This window comes from Tachysurus vachellii, chromosome 2, assembly GCF_030014155.1.
Source record: "Tachysurus vachellii isolate PV-2020 chromosome 2, HZAU_Pvac_v1, whole genome shotgun sequence".
Lineage (NCBI taxonomy): Eukaryota > Metazoa > Chordata > Actinopteri > Siluriformes > Bagridae > Tachysurus > Tachysurus vachellii.
Window position 1 is genome coordinate 33,783,050 of NC_083461.1, and position 26,128 is coordinate 33,809,177.

Genomic DNA, 26,128 nt, shown 5'->3' on the forward strand with positions numbered 1-26,128 from the left:
CACACACTACGGACAATTTTCCAGAGATGCCAATCAACCTACCATGCATGTCTTTGGACCGGAGGAGGAAACCGGAGTACCCGGAGGAAACCCCCGAGGCACGGGGAGAACATGCAAACTCAACACACACAAGGCGGAGGCGGGAATCGAACCCCCAACCCTGGAGGTGTGAGGCGAACGTGCTAAGCACTAAGCCACCGTGCCCCCTTGTACTGCAACAGTGTATATATATATTTGAAATGACAATAAAAGCTTCTTGACTTGACTTGAGGTTCTGTGGTACAAGACTGTTTTTCTAAGGTTTTCTAAGCACTTAATAGGTTAATAATAGTATTTTATAATCAATGCGAAACTTGGAAGCCAATGCAATGAGGATAAGATAGGGTGATGTGTTCATATCTTCTGGTTGTAGTTAGGACCCTAGACTCTAAACATTAGCATAAATTTATTGTGCACATGAAAATTTTATTGTGCAAGATGAAATAACGTTCTATTAAGTAGAATTTGGGCTGTTCAAAAAATTGGAGATCCATTTCTATATAAAGTACACAATACCCATAATGCACCTTGGTGTATGGAGGACACACGGTGTTCATGTGCCTGGGTGAAATCAATCAGATGTGCCAGAATGAGGGTGGGCACTGAGGCCCCGCCCATTCCGTAGGCAAGCCTGCAGTGAGACCTGCTCTCTCTCTCTCTCTTTCTCTCTCTCTCTCTTTTTCTCTGTGGCTCTGACTGATGCTGCTGCTGCTGTCACAGAGACGGTAGATTGTGGCAACAGCGTCCATTCAAGGCTTCCTCGTCCAGCTGCGCTCTCTAAGGTGAAGTTTGGAAGCAGTTCTTCCATATAGGTAGGTTTAAAAAAAAAAATCCTTTCCTTTCGACAGGTTGAGTCGTGCGCGTTCTCGTGACAAAAACGCTGAACAGATCCGTGTTTAGGGTTTGTTTTGCGTGCACGAGCTCAGACTAGACGCATTTGTCCCAGTCATTCCTCGGATAACTCATTTCCAAGACGGTGAAAACGTGAAAGGCGTTGGGCTGCCGGTGCTGAGAGAGAACACACGTTTTCTGCAGTGTTGATTCAGTGCCAGTGTAGCTCAGTGTTTGCTTAGCACAGACTGTGTAGGCGCAGTTTAATCCCATTAATTAATTTGCATGCCTTTAAATCATAATTAAAGATTTCAACCTCCTGTGCATTATTCCTGCATTATTTATCTTGGTGTATTTGTGTTTTTTTTTTGTTTTGTTTTAGAGTGGGCGTCCTGGCTTGCACAAATCTTCGTGCACACACTTCGTGCATAATAATAATAATAATAACTTGCTCTGTCGTGTTGTGCGCTTGACAGCACGAACACGTCGCAGTGATCAGTCCCTGAAGGTTATCACGGGTTTAGATCGCTTGTTGCGCATGTTACGGGGAAATGTGGGTCCATAAACTACATCTTAACAGTGCTGCAGTGTCAAGAAAGACCTGAAAGTGGGAAAGGTTTCAAATAAAAGCACGGCCCTGCCGCAGTGTACTTACAGTATGTACTGTCCGGTTACTGAGCTGTTCTGTGTCCTTACAGGAGCAAACACTGTACACTACAGTGGCAGAGGAGCTGTATGAGATGGATAGATACATAGATGGATGGATAGATACATAGATGGATAGACAGATACAGTAAATAGATAGATACATAGATGGATGGATAGATACGTAGATGGATGGATAGATACATGGATGGATGGATGGATGGATAGATAGATAGATAGATAGACAGACAGATAGATAGATGGATACATAGATGGATGGATGGATAGATACATGGATGGATAGATACATGGATAGATAGATAGATAGACAGATAGATAGATACGTAGATGGATGGATAGATACTGTAGATAGATACATGGATAGATACATGGATGGATGGATGGATAGATAGATGGATAGATAGACAGACAGATAGATAGATGGATACATAGATGGATGGATGGATAGATACATGGATGGATAGATACATGGATAGATAGATAGATAGATAGACAGATAGATACATGGATGGATAGACAGATAGATGGATAGATACATAGACAGATAGATAGATAGATAGACAGATACATGGATGGATAGATACATAGATCGATAGACAGATAGATAGATAGATAGATGAATACACAGATGGATAGATTCATAGAGGGATAGACAGACAGATAGATGGATAGATACATGGATGGATAGATACACAGATACATGGATGGATAGACAGATACATGGATGGATAGACAGATACATGGATGGATAGACAGATACATGGATGGATAGACAGATACATAGATGGATAGATAGATAGATGGATAGATACATGGATGGATAGATAGACAGATGGATAGATACATGGATGGATAGGTAGATAGATAGATGGATACATAGATAGACAGACAGATAGATAGATACATACATACATACATACATACATACATACATACATACATAGATAGTATAGTGTGATGGTGGATGAAAAAACCTGTCCCTGAACCTGCTAGTTCTGGTGCGGATGTTCCTGTATCTCCTTCTTGGATCAGGTTTCTACTGTGGTTTCCAGCTGCTTTATGGGTCAAGCTCCAATATATCTTTTTCTCAAAGGTCACCTCTGATGGATTGGTAGAAAACTATACGTTAAAATACGATAACATCCATGTTTAGTATTCAAAATTGCTTGAAAGATAAAATAAACTCGAGTCAAGAAGTTTTTATTGTCATTTCAAACATATATAGCTGATGCAGTACACATTGAAATGAGACAACGTTTCTCCAGGACCGTCGTGCTACATAGAACAAAAACAGAGCTACATAGAACAGCAACAGAGTTACATAGAATAACATAGAGATAGCCACATGAAGTGCATCTGTGCAACCTGGTGCAAACAAACGATACAAAACACTACAAGAAAATACACAAAAGCAGCGCAGACCAGTGTGCATACTGTACGTTATACAGTTATTGAGCTGACTCACTATATGTCGTTGTTTCATAGGCAATCTTTTGCAATCTCCCTACACCGTTCATTAATGTGACCAGGGGTTAAACTGGGATTTAGGAGGTGGAACAACCTTATTTCTTTCAGAGGTGCCAATTATTATTATTATTATTATTTTTTAAACCATTAACAGGAGCATTTGCACATGCTTTATTTATGAAAATTCTTATATCTGTATACATCTACAGTAAGGCGATTCTCTAATCTGAACCTTGAGTGTTAGGCTGATATGCTGCAATTTTATATACTGTATGTGGACTGTATGGATGAATTTTAGCTTAACTTTAACATTAACATTGAATGAAAATGTAATTTCATTATATCATCTTAAATTTATTATAGATTGACACATAGATTGACAATCAATCAATCAATCAATCAATCAATCAATCAATCAATATAGAAATGCTGCTGTGTAAGTATTTAGTGGTAAGTGTGTGCCTATGGTAGCTTATGTGCTGCAGTGGCCAAGCTGCAGTACTGGAAGATTTAGTGTGTCCTGCAATTTACAAAGCTTCCTCATATGCAGAGTTTGTGGGTGTGACTGAATAGCTGTGTCATGATTGGCTACAATTGCATACAATCCGAACAATTTTTTTTTAACTTTCTATTGCTTATGATGTCTTCTGTTGGTTTTCTGTATCAAGACAGACCTGCATGATACAGTAAAGCTTTTAAATTAGCACAAAGGTTACATTTTTTCTTAAATGATCAAAAGTGTATACACAGCAACTGGCTTGACTTAAAGAAAACATTTCACAGCAACAAATAAATCAGATAAACCATGACAGCAGCATAAATCTTAAGTCTTATAATAATAATAATTATTATTTTTGTTTTCCAATGGCATGAGTTAGATTCACTGTAACTTACTGTACAATAATAAAACTCTTACAGTTCCCAAAAACCAAAGGTGCTTTTGGGCAGTTGAATCTCTCCATGTGTTAAGGAATATTAGGGTGTAATTAATGTTAGTTTAAATAATTGGTTTTTTTATCATCTTTATTGATCACTTTCTTCACTGAAGTGTTTTTTATCCCTTGTGCATCCAGCTGGGAATTTCCAAAAATTCCACGACCTGGAATCCCAATGTACACACTATGTACACACACACGTACATATATATATATATATCATTGCAATTAGCCTTGATATTCACAACAGCTAGAGCTGTTACAATACACACACAATAGCTAGCTCTCAGAAGAACATGTCTTTTTAGACTGAAACTAAACAAAAAGGCTGTCTAATTTTGGCTAGGTATTGTAACACTTTTCATTGCTGTGGCTCTCTTTCAGCCTATGATGATAATGTTGTAAATACTGATAATGTAAGGAAATTTATTGAAATGTCATTCTCAAAACTGAAAAAATTAGAGGATTTGATCATTTTGTTTCCTGTTTTTTGTCTGTCTGTCTGTTTTGAACCGTGCCTTCCCTTGCCCTTGACACATTATTTTCCTGCCACAATTAACATCACACCAAGAAATTCTTGTGCTATAAACTGAAGGGAAGGAGCTTTTTTTCTTTCTTTTTTCTTAAAGTACAGACTGTCAGCTTTAATTTGAGAGTTTTTTTGTGTGATGTGAACAGTTTTTCAACGTAATCCTGAGTGAAAGTGGATATTTCCACTAGTTCGAGTCCCAGTAGAAAAGAGCTGGAAATGAGGGGTGGCAGTCTGGGGACTCTGCCAGGTTGTAGTAAGTGGAGCAAAAAGTAGACTGCTTCCTCCAGCTCCATGTTTACCACCTTCATCATTTATCATTCAGTAATACTTTTTAAGCTTCGCTAACACAATGTTTGGCCTATACCATCCCTGAGTTCTTCTTAAATACTTACACTTTGTACTTAGTGGTTAAAAGGATGACTTTGTGCACCCAATTTAGTGCACTATAAGACAATTTGGAGTTCAGCTACAGGAACAAATGCAGTATGGTGAGAATAATAATAAAAAAAAATAGTCTCATATATCAATTAAATGTTGCTAATTACATCTTGCAGTGAAATTTCCCAGTTTAAATTCTGAGGAAGCACATTCCTGATTATGTATTTTGACTAATGGATGCAAAATTTGAATTTTGATGGACATTTAGGTGTGACAGGAATGGGGGAGTAGAAAAATATTGCAGTGGAGCGAATGGATTACTAAAATAAGAGAAATGTCTCAACACAGGAGAAATGTTTGAGTTATTGTTAGACATCCATACATGTTCAGGTCAGAATATAATGATCTGTACCAGAGAGATAATGATCTGTACCAGAGAGATAAGTAACGGAGGGCAAGCGGAGATCAACTCTTCTTTTTTAAATTATACTAAAGTTTAAAACACAGCAACACAAACCACTACCATCACGTTAACTAGCAATCCAACATGAATATTTGTCTTTGCGTTAATTACCTTGTTAGCTATCTCACTAGTAGCTACCTACATGAAGACAAGGAATTGCTAGCAGAGATTAGCTAGTCCTTATACCTTAGCTGCATTTTATTCATGGGAACATTCACACTCAATCATATTTTCTTTAGCATCTTCTTTGACAAAAAAACTCAGTAACACTGCTTAGAGTAAAGATCCATGGCTATGTAAAGACTATTTTATTGCTTGTAAACAAAAGGAGGTTTCTAAACTGCTTTGAAAGAGACATACAGTAGTTGGTTTAGCAAATGAGCTACTTAGTTATAATCTGACTGAAGTATCAATCTATTTTAGTATTAGCTAAAATGTTAGCCATGTATTATTATGGATTAGTGCAAAAAGACAGTGACTATTCAGCAAAACTAACAATTTTAGATGCTGTAACTCCAATTCTTATGGTTTAGCATTCTGTCAGTAACTTAATGATGCTAAGCAGCAGGCTAGCATTCAACAACTGATGATAAGTGCTGTATAACTCTCACACAAAGTGTGTATATTAGAGATTAACTGAAGGCTAACCCAGACTAAAAAGGCTAACTTTGCTGTTTCTGGACATGTTAGACTTTGGTTTACTAGTTATGCCCAAATAGATGCTATAAACCCTTGTAAGTCGAACACATTTGCACCAAAATATTTGGCAATGACTCAGTAATGAAGGTTGCCTCTTCTGTGAAATGGCTTTATAGGAGACTCAAGAGTGACGTGTCCCACTCAGAGGTAAAAATTGGTCAGTCACATGAGTGCCTATCAATTCTTGCATTGCATTCTGGGTATTGTAGCATTTAGATGAATACAACTACTTCTACTTTCAGTTAGTGTACAGCAGCATGCATATAAGACACAGAATGAAAAGAATTACTAATATAACTGGTGTGTGAAAATGTGATGCAACAGTTATACAGAAGTTTAGTGCATTTATAGTTGAAGTTTGAGGAGAAGAGTACAGTGTAAGTTTCTTATCCCTGTTTAGATAGATGAGGTCAGTGATAAGCAGTCTGTTTTTTCACCACTTTATAGATTTTTATTGACATTTACATCAATAAGCCATAACATTATAAATCACTGACAGGTGAAATGAGTAGCACTGATTATCTCATTACAGTGGTACCTGTCTAGGGATGAGATATATTATCTAGCAAGTAAATAGTCTGTTCACGAGGTTGATGGTTGAGGGCCTCTCACAAGAGCCAAATTGTGTTGTTTAGAAGACTGCGTCAGAGCATCTCCAAAACAACAGGTCTTGTGAGATGTGATCAGGGTCATAGGTCATAGCCACTTTAGTCAGACTGCTGAAAAAGTTAATGCTGGCTCTGATAGAAAGGTGTCAGTACATCCAGTGCATTACAGCATGATGTTCATGAGGCTTAATGGCTACATACTGGTCAAACTGCCCATGCTGACCCTGTACAATGGTCACGTGAGGATCAGAACCCAGAATAAATTTTTCTTTTTTTTAAAAAAAATAATGTTGACAACCAGACGCTTGTGTCAATTACCCAGGAAAGAGATGGCAATAGGATGCATTTTGGGAAGAAGGCAAGTTGGCAGTGCTATGGCTGAGTGTGATGCTCAGAGCATTGTTGAAATGAGAAAATTTGGGTCCTGGCAGTCTTGTGAATGTTACTTAGTACTTGGATAGTACTTGAGTGTTGACTTGGTCTCCAAATTCTCCTGATCCCATTCTGCATCTGGTAGATCCATCGAAGCGCCACCTAAAAACTTACAGGACTTAAAGGATCTTCTGCTAACATTCTGGTGCCAGCCACCACAGCAGACCTTAAGGGCTTTTATGGAGTCTATGCCTTGATGGGTAAGATCTGTTTTGGTGGCACGAGAAAGTGGGTTTTAATGTTATGGCTTATCTGTACAGTATATGTTAGATTTTAATCAGTTTTCTGTCATTTTGTCAAGGCTTTCTACCAAATATAGTTCTTGGTTCTGGTAGAAACAGTTGTTCATGGCTACATTAACATGGCAGTTGCACATGCATTTGATATTTCTGAATGTTTTAAAGAAATTAGCTAGAAAATGTAAAAGAACATTCTGAATTTGGAACATTCTGCAGTGTTTATATGGTTTAAGGAATGCAGTCTTAAACAGTAATACTAAATCATTTTGGATGTAGAGGCAGGATTAAAATAGAAGTTTTGCTTCCAACAGAATTGTATTTAATGTATCCTGAGATCAGTCTGAGGGTGTTTGCCTCACAGTGTTAGTGTGTATCTGTTATGCCCAAGGCTACTGCTTTTATTCTATGTGTATTCTTGTGTAAAGTGAGGCATTAAACCGAGCTTTGAAACAAACATGCATGTAGGTGGGGTGACCAATATGCCAATATCATATCACAATAATTGATATCTTCAATATACCATGTAATTAAAATCAGGATTTCTTTCCAGTAATATTTTAATGTAATTTTTATAACAGTAAATAATTGAATTCATTCCGTTTAATATCTGATCAGACGCTTGCATTCAGAGTTTGAAATTATAAAAACATTTGAGTATACAGTATGTATTTTAGAAAAGTTTAGCATAATAAAATTTATCACAACATTTATTTGTATTATGTTGCCAAGCCTTAACTGATTCAGCATCTATAGTTTTGTCGTTAAAGCTCAACATAGACCTGTGTGTGCACGTGTCTGTGCATTTGAGTGTGTCTGTGTGTGCGCGCTCTTTGGCTTTAGAGTATTTTAAGCAGTAGATTTGGATGTGATATGGGGGTATTAAGAGGATTTGATGTAGCATTTGTATGGCCAGAAATACAACGCTTGCCACTGCATGGTGTAATGGCGCAGTATGAGTTGCGTTAAAAGACCTTGGGCTGTGTCCTTGAGCATGTGTATTTTACTGACCCCAATAAGCAAGACTGCAATAATGTGCTTTAGAGTTATGTAGACAGTTCATTCTGTTCATACTGGAGTCCACACTAGAGCTTGACGAGTCAACTGTTGTATGTTTGATTATAAGTTATTTAATCCTTTCATTGCAGCCTGATCATAAAGATAAATTCCAGCATATGAGTATCATGAAGAAAATCAAGAAACATGGTATATCTGAATTGCTTGATGAATATAAAGTGGGAGTTGGCTTGAGTAACGTTTCTCCAAAATAGCGTCCTGTCATTACCTACTGTATTCGGTCAAATACCTACCTAAATCTACCAGTAAACTTTAAGATTTAGGAATAGAAGCTCTATCTCAGGGGTGACCAACCAGTCAGAGACCAAGAGCCACATTTTTTACAGTGTTATCACAAAGAGCCGCATCATACACATGGGCACACTTGAACATCACCTTTTTTTTCCTTCCATTTTGAGAGCGACCTTTGACACAAATTGTTTACTCAAATGATCTTGCTCCAACTGGGAAACTTTGAGGTATTTTCATCCCACTCACATGCGCGTTTGATGAAAATACTGTATTGAACTCGAGCGAAGCGAACACGTACATTAAAAAGACACAAATACAAACTTCGATATGAACGTAAGAGCCGCATGAAACCGGGCAAAGAGCCACATGCGGCTCGGGAGCCACGGGTTGGCCACCCCTGCTCTATCTATTCTTTTCTGTTTTTATTAGGTCATCCACCATTCCCCACCCTCTAGGCACCTCTTAACAGCTACCAATCTGATATGAAGGTGAAGCCAAGCATGCTTCCTCAAGCATGATGATTGAATCCAGCTGCTGCATCTTTTTAAACTGTTGCTCCTGCTGCATCACAGGGCAGCATAACACACACCTTGGTTAGCGTTAACTACCACATACATTACATGAACTCACAGATGCCCACGATAGCCTAGTGTCATTGTGATTGAGATCTCCCTAAATAAGGGTAAAATAGAGATCACCCTAAATAAGGGTAAAATATTTTTTTTCTGACACTCAGGAGTCAACAGAATGGATTTCTAAACTTCTTGTTTAATAAAAGAAGGTGGTAATAAAAAAAACTGCAAAGGGAACGGAAGCTGTTTTAATATAGTTTGCCTTCTTGCGAAACAAGGGACAAGTGGCAATGGTTTCTGAGCCATGTTTTTATTATTACTTGTTTTTATCGTCTTCCAAAGTTTACAGTAGGTAAGCTTTCATTTCCTAAATGCAGAAATGTAGCTTTCTACTTCATACTGTTTGTGATTCATTAAAGGTTTATTCAGTTCTCATTGGAGAGGATGGCATTCACTGATCGCAGAACAAAGCTTCATTTTGGTGATTCCTCATAAAACATGCTGTGTAAATCTTTCCTGTTATGCTAATAGAGTATTATAAAGTTGTGTTTCTGGTTTGTGTGATCAAGTGACGTTTATGAGCCTGAAAAAAAGTTGGTTGTTCAAGGCCATTTACATATCAGGTTTCAAGAAAAACGTTTAAAGCAGTGGCAGTTCTAATGTGTGGTTGAGCTTTTAATCATCTCACAGTTAAACTTGTGAGCCCTTTATACTGAAAAGCCAAAGACCTCCTGTTAAGTTATATCAAGGGTGTAAACACCAACAGCCTTCATTAAAGAAAAAGTTCAGCTCCCAGGGTTGATGGGACATCTCTTCTTACCTCTTTCTACCAAATAGAAAATTGCTGTCCCCTTTATTAGGAATACCAAATCTGCACATTCATGCAGTTTTTCAATCAGCCAATCACATGGCATGAAATCACTCAGATACCGACGAAGAAAGTTCAGGTAATGATCACCTCAATCAGCAGAATGAGGAACAATGTGATGTCAGTGACATGGTTGTTGATGAGAAGGTCTGCTTTGAGTCTTGCAGAAATCTCAAATTTTATATTGCGCAATTAGGAAAACGTGAAAGATCCTATGAGTGCTTCTGTGTGTGAAAGCACCTTGTTGTTGGGAAAGGTGGGAGGTGAACACGAATCTGAGGGAGCAGTGGACTCATTAACATACATATTAATTAAGAAAGCCTCCTTCATGCTTGTACCAAAATAACTCAAACACACCTGACGTCATAATTATGACTTCCCAACTCGTAAAAACCAAATTCCCAGGAAGACACTAATTATTTGTGATTACTATCACAAATAATTGATTACTACTAGTACTACTACTGATTACTACTAGTACTGTGATTACTATCAGGCAATATTTATGTCACAGAGACAGCAGTGTGTTGTCGATGGGTGCAGGACTGTCGCATTAGAATATCCGTGTGAACATGCGCCCCATGATTCGTTGTGTATGTACATTACATTTTTATCAACATTTATATTCGATTCTATACATGGGTTTTGTTTAAAAAAAAAAAAAACATTTTTAATCTGGCATTAGACCATTAAAAATGACAGACCTGATGAAATCTGTATGTAAAACCCCTAAAGTACACAATAATTAACATTACTCAGGACACCTCCAATTGTAATTGAACCAATCCAAATAAGAATAAGGACTGATGAAGGATGAAGTACTTTTCTTTGTTTTTTAGACATTGGCTATTTAAAGAAGGCTGTTACGGTATAAAGTGTGAGAAAAGAGATGTGGTGATTACCTGTAATGTATTTACTGTACAGCACAAGCTTGATACAACACAGGCTATTTTCAGTAATGAACCACTGTTAGCTGTCTGATGTCTCACAGATAACTGAAAGAGCAGACCTGCATTGATGTGTATTTAGTCTTTTGATACACTGAATAGTCAACAATAGCCATGTAACTGATATGGTGTCTCTGGTGGGTAGTATGAGCTTCATCTGTCCACTTAACCCCACACCATCATCTATGCAGCTGTCTATTCTGTCTTTGAGAATTGCTCATTTTTCTTGAGTTTGCCCTTATGACTCACTGCTAATTCCATTAACTCTACTGATTCAAGCTCACCAGGTGGCTGCTTCTTCACAGCCATCATTGTTCCTGTATTTCCTTCTTTTCCCAGTATTCACTTTTTTCCCTAGGAGCTGCTTATATACAGTACGGTGCGGAAGAGCGTGAAAGAGCAGTGTGTGCAGTGAGGGGGAGAATATAGTGAATGTTTGGATGCGGAGTGCTGCAGGACTTTCTGGCATCCGCACACAGTCATATTGCATAAGCACAGGAAATCTGTGGGAGAAGATGATTTACAGGCTCAGAGAGAGAGAGAGAGAGACTGCGGCTGGCTTCTTGCAGAGCTCTGACATCCAGATTGCAGTCTATTTCGATTCTTGTTTAGGACTGGAGGACTGGAATAAGTCTCTTTTACTATATTATTCTATACCAGTATTTCTCAAAATTAGGGTCTGGACCATTGGAACAGGAAGCATAGACATGGGGTCCACATTCACATTTGACTTTTTTGGACTTAACCCTTTAATGTCTACCATAAGAGTTTCAAAGCAGCTTTACAGAAGTATGGAAACAGAAGAGAAAGAAAAACATAAAAGAAATAAATATATCAAAATAATAATAAGAAACAATGAATGAAAGGATGAAAATAAATTAATGAATATATACAGTTAAAGTTTAAAATGAATTTACAAATATTAATTTCAAATTTAAAATACTATACATCTATAAGCAAGCAGGAGGCGACGACGGCGAGGAAAAAACCTCGAGGGGAACGAGGCTCAGAAGGGAACCCATCCTCATTTGGGTGATTATTTACATTTACACTATTTACTGTACATTATGTCCTTTCTACAACAGATTATAATAGTGCAACCGAGAGCACCTGAGGAACTAATGGGTCATTGCCAAAAAAGACCAATTCTTATGTGGTCTGTTGTAAAGTTAATGAAAAAAGGAACAATAAATAGCCACTATCACCAAGATATATTATTATACTGTATACACTCCAAGATCACTTTATTAAGTAATAATTGATTTAATTATTGACCTAAATCAGCAGTGTCCAATCTTATCCTTCTGCTTGGTTGGAATGAAAACCTGCACCCACACCGGCCGGTGTGGGTGCAGGTTTTCATTCCAACCAAGCAGAAGCCACACCTGATTCCACCTGTTTAATCAGTTGTTCTTGGCTTTTAGTAAACTCTGGTGTGGCTTCTCTTGGTTGGAATGAAAACCTGCACCCACACTTTCCGGATAAGAGCGGACATTGCTGACCTAAATAATGACCTAATCATTGTTGCCTGTTTTTTTCAGTCTTCAGCTGCCCAGTTTAAGTCACTGTGTGGCTTTAAATCCTTGGTGTATTTAAGTACTGTAATCTGCCTGGAGGTTTGACAGCTTGTGAGCTTTGAGATGCTTTTCTGATCACTACAGTTGTAAAGACGATTTTTTTCCTGGCCATGCTCTTGTGATGTCTGTTAATGAGTTTTTGTTTGGTTTGGTTTGTTTTGTTTTTGACGTCGTTCTATCAAGAGATTAGTAGCTTCTGAATTTCTCAGTCCATTACAAGGCCATCAAGGAGCAACAAACATGCGAGTCACCGAGGTGCATTTTTCCTAATTCTAATGTTTGATGTGAATGTTAACTGAAGCCTTTGACCTGTATTTGCATGATTTTGTGCATTGTGCTCTAGCAATATATTTGGCTAATTGGAATAATTACACAAATCAGCAGGCGTGAATGTGGCAGCTCAGTGTATATCGAATAGTGTCGAGGGGGTCAGGGGAATTTATTTTACAATTCAAATTCAGATTTTATTAGTCACATACACAATCATACAGAGTATGAGATGCAGTGGAAAGCTTTTCATGACTTTCTGTGTTATAAAAATAGAGCTAAAATAAAAATTAGGTCAAAAATGGTATTTAAAATTCAAATAAAATGGAATTGGCAGTACAATTCGCCAAAATATGAAAATATAACCACAGTTAGAGGCACTGACTGGAGGTAGTTTAGTTCTGTACGAGTTGTCAAGTTCACTCTGCTGTAATTCAAGAGTAACATAGCACATGCTACATTTTTTCCAGAATTTATAGACAATGGTAAAACAATCGTTTTGCTTCATCAGGAAAACTCGTTCAGGTTCGTATTATGCCACAAAGGCAATTGCACTGACAAGTAATAATAATAATAATAATAATAGTAATAATGTAAAGCTGTAAAAATGTCATGTTTGTATTTGAAGACTTCAGCAGGAAGAAATTAGTGTTAAGTCTGTAATGATCTCTAACCTATTAGTTCCTCAGGAGCTCTTGGTTGCAGAATTCGACTCGATTATAAATCAATGTAGAAATGACATTTTTTTCATTTACATTATTTTCTCTTCAGTGTCATCCAAATAATGATGGGTTTCTGGTCTGGTTCCTCTCAAGGTTTCTTCCTCAGATCATCTCAGGAAGGTTTTCCTCGCCACCGTCACCTCAGGCTTGCTCATTAGGGATAGATGTTAGAGACAAATTAGTAACTTAATTTTAAACTTTACATTTTTTCTGTTTCTATGCTTCAATAATGCTGCTTTGAGACAATGTCACGTGTTAAATGTGCTATGCAAATAAACTGAATCGAATTGAATGGGACCCTTGTTATTGCATAATGCAAGCTGGAGTAACTCTTACTGTCTGTATACATAGAAACTTGTACACCGTACTATATTGTTCAGGATATTTGCTAATTTCTTTGCTAGCCTGCTGTCTAGTCTGGTCAGTAAAATTCATAAGAGCAAGTTTGTTTTATATAAATGTCCTAGGTTTCATGTGTATGAATTCTTCTGTTATAATGTTTCCCTGTCCGGTTTTAGTCACAAGTTTGATTACGCTGCTTGACTAACGTGCGCGCTGAAAGGGATTTGCAAGCGGTTGCATTATGAGGCAAATACGATCAGCATTCTTGTATTTCTCTCAGGGGAACAATAACACAGCTACACATTAAAATCCCATTACTAATTCCGACATAAGAACAATAGTAATGAAGACTGTTGTGTGAGGTCTGCTGTGTGGAGAACACCAGCAGTCACTCGCGTGTTGGAATCTTTCTTGTCTTCAACATGTTGCCTTCGTTGTTTTACCCACTTTAGCCGTTACTGTATGGCGGTCGAGATGAAGTGCTACTACTAGCGGTAGAAGTGAAAATGCATCTTGCACATCTATTCGCTTGCACATTCTCAATCTTTTTTTTTTTTTTGCACCTCTTGAGGCCCCTTCTATGCCTCCCACTCTCCTTATGTTGATTCTCTTACCATTTTCTTTTCTGTCAGATATTCTTCCTCCCACACTCTTAGTCTGACAGACCTTACAGCTCTCAGTATCTCAGGCATGGTTACTGAATGAACGACTAGAGATTTGTTTTCTCTCTCTTAAATAATGGACTCTTATTTGACCTTCTATAAGAAAACCTGCCAACCTTTATGCATTTTGCGTAGGAGTTACACATTTTAACATTGGAGTACGCTGAATTATGAGTTATCACTCAAAAATGAGCCAAAAATGTTTTTTTTTTTTTTTTTCTTCCTCTCAAAAAGAACAGCGGATGAACCAGCTGACATATGAATCTGGAGTGAATGACAGTTGTGTAGGTGTTTTGTTCTCTCTCATAACTACGGAGTTATTAACATCATTTAGTAGGGATGTGATGACGTACCCTGGTTGCAGTTTGATTCAGATTATTATACTGGCTGCACAATTCAATTCAATTTGATTCTCAGTATATTTTGAAGAATATAATGTTTGAATGAGGAATAAAAACAGTTCATTGGTTTTTTTCTGGACAAATGTTAATAGTGTAAACATTACAGGTTGACCATGTCTTAAAAATAAAGAAATATAAATAAATTCTCCCCAGAATTTATCAGAATTAACTCCTTTCTTGGGCACTATATAATGCAATGGCGTAAATCTTGTGGCAACTAAAAGCTCCCGAAGAGCCTTTTTTTAACGATGTAACCTGGTTTTCTAAACACCCAACCCATAATTCATTGGTCATTGTAATGCAGAGCTATCTGTGGCCCAGCTCACGCTCCATATATTTGAATACATTTTGGGTTGGAGCAAACTGGGACTCGGAAACCGATTTAGAAGTATAATTAAACAAACGATAAGAATCATCCGTTATTGAACCTTTATCCGATGCACGTTATCAGGTGCACGTTAATGCTGCATATTTCTTATTCTACTGGATTTATATCTGATGACTGGGAAGGCCACTGAAGAACACTGAACTTACTGGCATGTTCATGAGACCAGTTTGAGACGACTTTTGCTTTGAGACATGGTGCATTATCATGTTGGGAGAAACCATTAGCAGATTGTTCATTTAAAAACATTCTCCACAGCATTACACCACCTCCACCAGCCTGGACTGTTAACACAAGGGGTTTATGGATTCATGCTGTTGGTGCTGTATTCTGACCCCACCATCTGTATGCCTCAGCAGATATTCAGATTTATCAGAGCAGGCTACGTTTTTCCAGTCCTCTGCTACCTGCAGTCTCAGATTTCTGTTCTTGTCTGATAGAATTGGAACTTGAAGTGGTTTTAAGTGCTGTTTTTCCTCAGGGTTTGGTATGTTTGTGTTCTGAGATGCTTTTCTGTGAGTTATAATCAGAGTTGCTGTTGCCTTTCTGTCAGCTCAAACCAGTCTGTCCATTCATTCTCTGTTGATCTCACATCAACAAGATGTTTCTGTCTGCAGAACTACAGCTTATTGGATGTTATTTCTTTTTAACCCATTCTGAGTGAACTCCAAAGACTGTTGTGTGTGAAAACCCCAGCAGATCCACAGTTGTAGTAATACTCAAACCAGCCCATCTGGCACCAACAATCATGCCACTGTAAAAAACAGAGAGATCACATTTTCCCCTAATTCTGATGGTTGACGTAAATATTACACAACACTTTTGGCCCATACCTGCATGCTTTTATTTGCTGCAAAATGATGACTTGATTAGATCATATAATACATGAGTAGGTGTACAGGTGTTCCTAATGAGTATTATAATGACAAGGGATGACCAATTAAGTTTGATTGAATATCTTTTGCAGCTGTTGGCTTTAAACCTTTAACCTTGCCCCCAACAAGTCTGCTCACTGTGTCTAGTCCCTACATATAATCCTAAGGTTTTAAGTAGTAGACTTGCACCAAAGTGTGCAGTAAGAATCCACTTAGAGTGCTTGTAAAGCCGTGAATGAAAAACGCAACACTATGTCCTAAGCCTGCACGGTTGAGAACCATAAGGCCATAAGACCAATTTCATCCAGATAACTGCATTAATATATCGATTTCAAATCTACTTTTTATGGGCGTTGCAACAGTATCACTTAAAGCAGCTGCGATCGTTGTTCGGATCACATGACCATTGTGCAGAATATCACTACAGTTGTTGTGTAAAGGAATTGGAAGGAGACCGCTACATCCAATCAGCTGCTCGAGTTTGTGCAGTAATTTCAATTCAACAATTTCAAAATCTTTGCAGTCTTATTATTAGAATTTTACTTGGTGCTTACTCTAAACTTGTGAACAATCTGCACCATATTTTGAATGGCCAATGGTACATGTGAGAGCCATTTACTATATACAGCAGAATCTCTTGACTGGAAATAAAGCAAGCAAATATATATACATTTATCTATATGTCTGTCTCTATATATGTCTATCTTTTTCTCTCTCTCTCTCTCTCTCTCTGTTTATCAAAATATAATTCCAAGATTTAAAATTTGAAGCATATGCCAGCATCAACATAGTAATATTTCTGAAATATGTTTGCATTAGTCCTGATAAAAAGAAGACCGTGTATGGTCTCTGAGAATTTTAACGAACGTCACCTTGTGTCGTATGTTTACGTGAACCAACTAAACATTTTCTGTTTTTGTACTGAGTTTTTTCGTTGCTGGAGAAATGTTTGGAAGTGCTTAACAATCTTTTAGTTGGTACATTTCTTTACCGCTCGCTTCATCCAAGCACAACACAGAGCTACAGTATCAGATTGTTATAAGACAATGTTTATTCAGGTCTGAGAATGTCCAGAATGTTGACTAAGCTTCTGAAAACGATGGCTCGTTTGCATTACTTGGCAACATGATCTAAGCCTTGTACTTACCAGAGCACTCAGCATTTAACAGTCCACTTCACATCACATGGAGCTTGGACTCAGTGTTCAGGATGGTGATGCATTGTGCCAAACCAGATTTCACATACTGACCATTCTGTTAGACTTTCACATGACCAGATGACTGTCACTACAGTATGTAGCCATCATTCTCCAGCCAGAGTTTGGTACAACCTCCATGTACAAATGTCTTGATTTTGTTTATGATCTCAAGGATGGTTATATTAAATTGTTTTTTGAAAGTTATCCTTTGCTACCATTTCCCTTTGCTAATGTAATGAATGCTAATGTACAGTATATCTCTAGTGTGTGGTTAAGAATTTACTTGAATCAAGTTTACTTTAATGTTCTGTTCAGATTTGTAGGAGCTTCAAGTCTTCATTGATCTCCAAAAACTTTTTATTTTAAATACAAACAGTTCAAATATTATGTGCTTTGTAAACAACTCAAATCCTTCTGTTTCTTCATGTAAGCTCAGACAGACTCGATGATGTTGAGTTCAGGGTTCTGTTGTGGCCAAACCATGACTTCCTATACTGAGGATAGTTATTTAAAGACTTTGGCTGTATTTCTAGGGTCATTGTCCTGCTCCAGAGTAAACTTGGGGTTAATCAGACACTGTATCTGCCTGTGTTTCTCAGCATTGAGGACACCATCAGTCCTTACCAAATCTCTCACTCCATTTGCAGTGGAGCCCCAAACTTGCAAGGAACCTCTATCATGCTTCACTGCAGACACTATTGTTTTTCTCTCCAGCCCTTGTTCGAATAGCTTGCCTTCTGCTGCAAATTTCTTTCCCTGGTGTATGTCCTGTGACACGAAACTGTCTTTCACGACCTCACCTTAGTAGCAGAGTATGGCTTTACCTCACCCAGTTTAATCTCCTGCACTGCTGTTTCAGTTAATGACTGTGTTTAAACCAACATATGAAATTGCTGATCATTAGCACCTGTTTGGTATAATTGGTTAATCACACAACTGGCTCTCAGACTACAAAAAAAAGTTTACAACATGTGTAAGATGTTGGTTTGGAGCTAAAGGATGGTCACGCCAAATACGGATTTGATTTAGATTTTCCTCCGGAATTGTACTTCCTGCTGTAACAGTAATAAAATAAATTAAAGGAACAGGATATTACATTCATTCAAATCCTGAACAGTTTTATAACTAAAGGGCAGCACTACAGATGAGTGGTCACATGCTGTGGGCTGACGCAGAGGTCAGACTCTGTGATCAGACGATGTGGTCTGACCCTGTGGACAGATTCTGTAATCAGACGATGTGGTCAGATTCTAATCAGATGCAGTGGTCTGACTCTGTAACCAGACGCAGTGGTCTGACTCTGTGGTCAGATTCTAATCAGATGCAGGGGTCAGCTCAATTGCTTAAACTTTAAGGCTTCTACCATCATTCCTCCGTCTATTAGCAGGTGATGGTTTAAAGCAGTAATTAGATATGGCATGCCTCTCATTCTGTTTCATGGCACAACCAGCATGACCGTGCACCACTTAGTATGTATTGTTAATTGTTTCCCAGTCGTGAAGTTGTCTAAAGAGGCTTTTTGTTCAGCTGGTAAAATAAGCAAATATACATGTCTTATTTTGTTCACTGATGCTTTTTTTTGTGTTTGGTACAGATCTCTTTAAGGGAAAGACTATTGCTGGGTTGCACAAATGCTCGCCCCCCACTGTACTGCAGCGTCAGTATTCACCCTATGCCACTGCATCAGCTAAAAATACCTTCTCTCTCTCTCTCTCTCTCTCTCTCTCTCTCTCTCGCTCTCCCTCTCCCTCTCTCTCTCTCTCTCTCTCTCTCTCTCTCTCTCTCTCTCTCTCTCTCTCTACCATGACACAAAGACACTGAAAGGGAAACAGTGACATTTGTATTAAAGATGAGAAACATGCATATGCCAACACAGACTATCTTTGGTTATTAATTAAAGCAAAGCCTCCTCATTACTGCATTTTAGCAGTGAAACACAAGATGCAAGATGTAGAGTTATCATCTCTTTGGAAGAAGATTAAGAGACAATTAATGTACGTCTGCTCTAACTGCAGTAGTAGAAGCGTGCTACTTAGCTGCTGAGGAGACACGGTGATTATTTCTAAAAGCGTGGCCTCTAATTTCATATAGTGAACTATGAACCATGAGATACAAAAGACAAAACCATGCGTTAATGTCATACTTAATACTTGGCTTTCAGTTAATTTTGCAAAAACATACAAAAAAGCTCTGATTACTCTGAGCGTTTGTGTAAAGTGACACAAGTTAACAAGCTAACACCACAACCATGTCCCAAGCCAGGAACTTCACTGTGTATTCTTGCATTAAGATTTTTATTCATGTCTATGCTATGCATTCTCTGGCCAGTGGTCTGTCTCCATTGATTTCCCTGTCTTAAGCATTTTAAAACATTAAACAATTCCCACTAGTTAAGTACTTCACAGCTAAATAGTAACTCTTTGCCAGAGATGTCCATAATGTTCAATCAAGGATTTTCTTTCACGTAATATGCCATAGAAAATAATTGCAGCTTGATGAATTATGCATCATAAGTCGGCATTGCAGCAAAGAAAATGATAATACAGTCTGTACTGGACCAAAGAGAATAAGAAGGATCCAGGCAAATCCTTCCAGCTAGGACTTTTACACAAATATGGATAAACTTCATCGCTAATAAGAACATATCATTTTCAGTGAGACAACACACACAGTATAGAGAGACTGAGACTGTGTGTGTTTTGTAAAGCTGTCACTGCTGCTGCAGAGGTAGCTGCTGATGGCTTCATTCATGGCTGCTGAGTTTGCCGGTCCCTACAGTACTGTTGGGAAAGTAATGACCTTTCACAGTAATGACCTTTTGAAAGTGTAATATACCCCGGGGGTCAAACGTACAGCACATTAGACTAATCCAGCCCACCACATGGATTTCAGTTTGCGTCAAAAAATTTAAATAGAGTCTTATCGACTTTGGAAAAATAATCTTTGAAAGTTAGTTTCTCATTCCACTAGGTGGCAACATAGAGCAATTGAATCATAGCCATAAATGCAGCTACTGACAAAAATGTGTTAACGATGTGGAATACTTCATTTGCATCAATTAAATTGGTCCAAGACAACAGTTCTTAACCTTTGTGTGAGCGTGACCTACTTTTATGAAACCCCAATACCCTCCATTCCCTAATTCAGAGGCTACTCACTCAGTAGAATAGCTGGGCTTTAATAGAGGATGCAAGGTGGTCCAGTTGAGCTAAAGAAAAGACAAACTATTTTCAGTCATGAGTCATACTCGTACTTGTCCTTGAAATGAAATCACTAGTTGTGTAATCATTAGTCTAGACATGATGACCAAATAAACCTCTAACCGATGCCCATGTCTTTCAGTCGGCTGTTTATAAGTTATACCATGTCATAGGTGGGTGGTTACATTAGGCGAAGTCAGGAGTCATCCCTTCTTTAAAGCAAGAGATATTTTAAAATTTCACCTGAATCTATCAACCAAAGCTGGGCCCCCAAATATGGCCTGTTTTTTGTAATTTTTTCTTTTACCTGGCATTGGCAGCACATGGCGTAACCCCTTTTTAGTTAAAAGGCAAATGTTTTTTTTTTTCTCTGCCTACACCGGAACGATATTTAGTTATAGCAACAAACAAAATGCACGATCTTCACAGTTGACAGATGTGTGAGCCTCGGTGTGTCAAGAGACTAATTAGATAACTAGAGTCTTTAAGAAACAATTCAGTACAATAATAATTCAGAGGATGAGCAGGCAGAGAACATGAAGCACCTAGAAGAGCTCCTGGCTTTTTTATCTGAGCAAACTGGGTACAGAACGTTTGGTACGATCACGTCATGTCGGAATAATCGAGTTGAACGCAAATGAACGCCTTCACAAAGGCGTAATTACAAATGGGAAAACTCTGGATTTTTTATTTATTTTTGTAATACAAGTTAATAGTCCAAAGAAAATACTATAGCATTGCAAAATTACATTGTATTATGGAACAACATTTACGGTACTTTCATAAATTGATTGTTGAACAACAAAAAAACGCCTAACGCACATTCTTTGTTCTTCATTTTTTAGAAGTAGCGTTGAAAAAAACTTGCTGTATTTAGTTGTAGTTAATTAGGAGAAGCTACACCTCCCTGTTGCTTCGGCCAAAGTTACTTGAACCCACCTGAGGTCGTAATTTCGACCTTCCAACTCGGAAATACAAACTTCCCAGGAGGATTTGAACACACGGCTAATAAAAGGCGATGATTCCAAGCACTAAGTATGGAAAACCTTTCGTGAGTTCTTGCGGGTCCTTAACTAAGTGGAGCCAAGTATTTAAAATGATCCATTTCATGTATGATTGATAGATTACGCTTGTTCTCTGTAATAACTACATCTTTCACCTGATTTGGTTGAAACGTAGTTTGCATAAGTCAATATTTTGGCTCTCCAGGTAATTTTATATAATCTAATCTGGCCCTAATTGAAAAAAGTTGGTGGTGATAAAACTGGACCGTTGTAGTACTTCTTTACCAACAGATGGTGCTCTAATCCATCTAGGCTACATTAGGACACGGTGAGAAAGTCAGTGACCCTAGGTCTTAGGAAATAAACAGATTTGTCCAATAGCATGTCAGGCATTGTTAATAAATTAAGTACAACAAGAATATTATAGAAGTGACTATTTTCTCCAGGTGAATATTTTAAATACATGTTACTTGTAGTTAATGAGAAGGTTTTAATTTCAACCTTTTATTTAGTTGTTAATGCCAAATACCTTGAACTAGAGTTAGTGACTATATTTCTTTGTCTTTTCAGGTGTTTTTCTGAAAAGGGGCTGATGAGTAGCTGCAAGCCGTGAAGGCTCAATATGACGTCGGTAGCCGCAGATTATGACCACATGGAGATCCAGCAGCAGTACAGCGACGTCAACAACCGCTGGGACGTGGAAGAGTGGGACAATGAGAACAGCTCAGCCCGTCTGTTCGAACGCTCCCGCATCAAGGCCCTGGCAGGTCAGTACAATAGAAAATCAAATTGTTTTTGGTATAATTTGTCAAACTAGTTCATCTTTAACCAGATGAGTTGTAAAAGTGATTCGTTTTTCGACTCAGTTACAGTTTCCACTATGATGGTCCTTGTAAAAAAGAAATCTATGTTAAAATAATAGAAACATTATGAGCTTTACATGTGAAACCTCTAGAGATATAGCTACAGGTTTTTAAAAAAGAGAAAAACAAAACAATTTAAGGAGCCCTTTGGTATCTTTTTGAATTTTGGGACAGGCATTTGCTATGTTTTAAAATATTTTAATGGTGTTTTAAAGCATTTGGAACATTTCGTGGCATTCTCGGTTTCACTGTAGCACCGGGTTTAAAAACTAAACCAAGAAGACTGTGTTCTTTTATAAGGGAGATTTTGTTAACCTAATGGACAGTCTGTTCGTGTTACATTGTGTAAAGATTCTTGTCTCGTTCGAACAAAAAATAACAGCGATGGACATTAAGGAATTATATTTTGTAAAAAGTTTTTTCTCCAGCTAAAAAAGTTTTAGTGACGTTTCCTGTGCCTGTTGTAGCATCCTGTAGTTTCCTGTTCTTGACTGACAGTGTTTGTGCATTCTGAGCAACTTTTCTGTTCACTGTGGTTATAAAGAGTGCTTATTTGAGCCACTTCCTGTCAGATCAAACCAGTCTGGCCATTCTCTTCTAATCTCTCCATTTTTTTTGGAATTTCCTTCTGCTCACTGGATCTTTTTCTCACAATCATTTGTAAACTCTAGAGACTGTTGTGAATAAAATTCCCTGAATATCATCAGTTTCGAAATTCCCAAGCCGTCCCATCTGGCACCAACATCCATGCTAAGGTTTAAATGACAGACATCATGCTTTTTCCCCATTGGGATGTCTGATATGAGCATTAACTCTACAGTAGCTACATGATTTTATGCATTGCCATGTAATTGCCTGTTTGGACAATTATGTGAAATGTTCCCATTAAAGTGGAATGGGGTAAGTGGTTAAGGTATTGGACTATTTGATTAGAAGGTTGTGAGTTCAAATCCCAGGTCCAGCAAGCAGCCACTGCTGGGCCCCTGAGCAAGGCCCTTAACCCTCAATTGCTGAGGTGTATAAAATGAGAAGGTTGCTATGGATAAGCATCTGCTAAATGCTGTAAATGTACAGACACGTATCTTAAATTAGAGAAGAAATTGGTTCTAAGATGTAGATGTAATTGAGGTCCCTAAGGCTCTGTAATCATGTACGTACCCGAACTTTGAAATGCACGGTAGTATTTCGGGCACAAAGGGTTTCTAAAATTGGCCCCTCGTCATTCATGCGCTCGCTTGCTAGTGTCACACCAGGTTTCTGTTGTGTAGCTTCTGTATATCAGCTCACTGAATAGCAGACGAATCTACTCAAGTTCCATACAGGAAGCTAAATAATTCACACGCTCCTTAAATATGCAAGAGTTACTGAAGCTTCATGGCTCACTTCATGGTCTCACACTCTGCCAGGGCCTTTCACTGCCACATGGTGCTGGACTCTGTTGTTACTTCATGAACTCTTCAGCATCTTTTATTTTCTCTTCTGTCATTTCAGCTTTGAGTCTAAATTTTCAGGCTTGTTTCAGGCCTTGCTTAGTCACTGTAGACACGAGTCGATCTCCTTCAGCTTAACAATTTAGTTTGTGTTCTTGAACTTAGTGTAACTGGCCAAAATAAATAATTGAAAAAAACTCCTAGATTAAAAGTCCACTAAATATTGCTGCATGTATTCAATGAGATTTTGTCAATGACAAATTGTAGCGGAAAGTAGAAGGCTATTTTCGTCTTGCCAGATTAATTTTACTTCATTCTTCTATCCGTGTTTTAAGTGTTTATTACAAAAACCATTGGTAACTTTCAAGAAATCTATGTGAGGCTGAGGCATTGATCTGTTTTGTCATCATGTGGTTTTCTTTTGATGCTACGATTGATCCGAAATCAGCTCATTCCAGAGGGGAGTGAGTTCAGTCTGTGAGTCACATGCGACAAGGCTATGTCAGCATCCGGGGGTGCTCTTGGAGGCTATCGCCACATTCTGCAAGGCCGGCTGGGCCGTGCTGAATAATTAAAACCAGCCCACAAAGACGCTTTATTCTCCTGCTCACCAGCCTCCTGCTTTTCCTTAAACATTCCCCTCAGTCTTTTTTCCTGCTATTCTTTAAACAAACACTTTAAAGGCAGCTGCCAGTCATGACCTGGTTAATAACTTCAGAGCGATCGGGGAATTGGATATGAACCTGTTTCTTAGCTGTGGGACGCTCTGAAAGTCAGCTAAGCAAATGATCACACAAGGTTACAGAAAGGTGAAGATGAATTATGGTGTGAAATTCTTCAAGAGAGTCCTACATGTTTGTTGCTGGCGGTCATGTCGAGGGCATATGAATCCACATTGATACTAAATGAAAGATGTGTAAAATATATATATATTCTTAGTTGCTGACTAAGTGAATGTGAATTATGTTAGTTTGTTATTTTAAACTGAGAGAATTATTTGGTGTCTTTTGGAAAATGTTAAAGCTTTGCGAAGAACGTATCGCTATATCACAGAACAATTTTTTTCAGATTTAAACTGAATGATAATGATATTGATGTTCTGTGATTTGCTATTAATTCATCAACATAATGCACTACTTAATTTAATCATAAAGATAACTAGACAACTTTCTAACTAGTTCTCTATCTATCACACTAGCCATGTATATAACAGGCTATCATATTAAATTAAAGATTCTTTTGTTTGTTTCACACGATGTACATGAATAGCTTGACGCTATCGTAACTAGAACCTACCAATTTCTCAATTGCTGTTAATAAAAGTATATTTTTTCTTTTTCACTTTTTTATTTTCTCTCTCCGTAGCTGGCTAACTAACTAGCGAAGGAATCTATTTCCTATGCTAATCCTATCAAGCTAGCTAGCTACTTTTTTATTTTATTTTATTTTTTTTATAAATATATGATACCTTCTTTACTACCATTTAGTTTAGGTAGTTTAAGAGGTGGCAAATAAAAAATTATGATGAAGTTTTTAATGAAAATAAATATTTTTCAGGTGTAGCTGTTAGATTTTTTTCCTCAGAACATCCGTCATACTAAGTTTTTTTTTTTTTTTTTTTTTTCTTTTTTTTCTTTCGGCTGCTTCCGGTTCAGGGTCACCACAGCAGATCATGTGGTCCACATATAAGATTTGGGACAGGTTTTATGCCAGATGCCCTTTCAGATCTTCCATTTTATCTTGGCGAGTTAACTCTTCAGTGGCTGGGCTAGCTCCTTGCCCGGGAATCGAACCCCCACCACGGCAATGAGAGCACAGGATCCTGCTGGTGGACCACCAGGAGGTCTGTTTCTCATACTAAAACAATATATTCAGATTTACACAATTCATTCTACTTACTGACCCTAAAACAATTTCACTTTTTTCTTCTTGTTAATGAAATTAGTTCTATAGATTTTTGCTCAAAGAACCATAAATTAAAACGATAAGATAAAAATCTTTTCACAATCAGTGCATAATGTGTAACAGTTTGGCTTCAGCCTGCACTGCTGCTCGGGTCAGACTTGAACGGCTGAAAACACACCCTGCTGTTTGGAGGAATTTAAAGATAAATACTTACTGAAGGCTGAAGTAATTAATGAACCATGATGTGTTTATCTTTAGATGTTTCCCACCAGCTGATGTCTTTATTTTCCATCACTCAACAGCAGCATTTTAATAT

General features: G+C 37.9%; 1 protein-coding gene across 1 annotated transcript in view; it reads left to right on the forward strand.

Annotated features, from left to right (window-relative positions):
- The first annotated feature begins 715 nt into the window (after positions 1-715).
- LOC132841832 (spectrin beta chain, non-erythrocytic 1-like) overlaps positions 716-26,128 on the forward strand; it is an 81,402-nt gene continuing 55,989 nt past the window's right edge. Inside the window, exons 1-2 of the mRNA XM_060864389.1 lie at positions 716-851; positions 22,185-22,381. Coding sequence (XP_060720372.1) covers positions 22,237-22,381 — 145 coding nt within the window. The 5' untranslated portion in view covers positions 716-851; positions 22,185-22,236. The remainder of the gene's footprint in view (positions 852-22,184; positions 22,382-26,128) is intronic.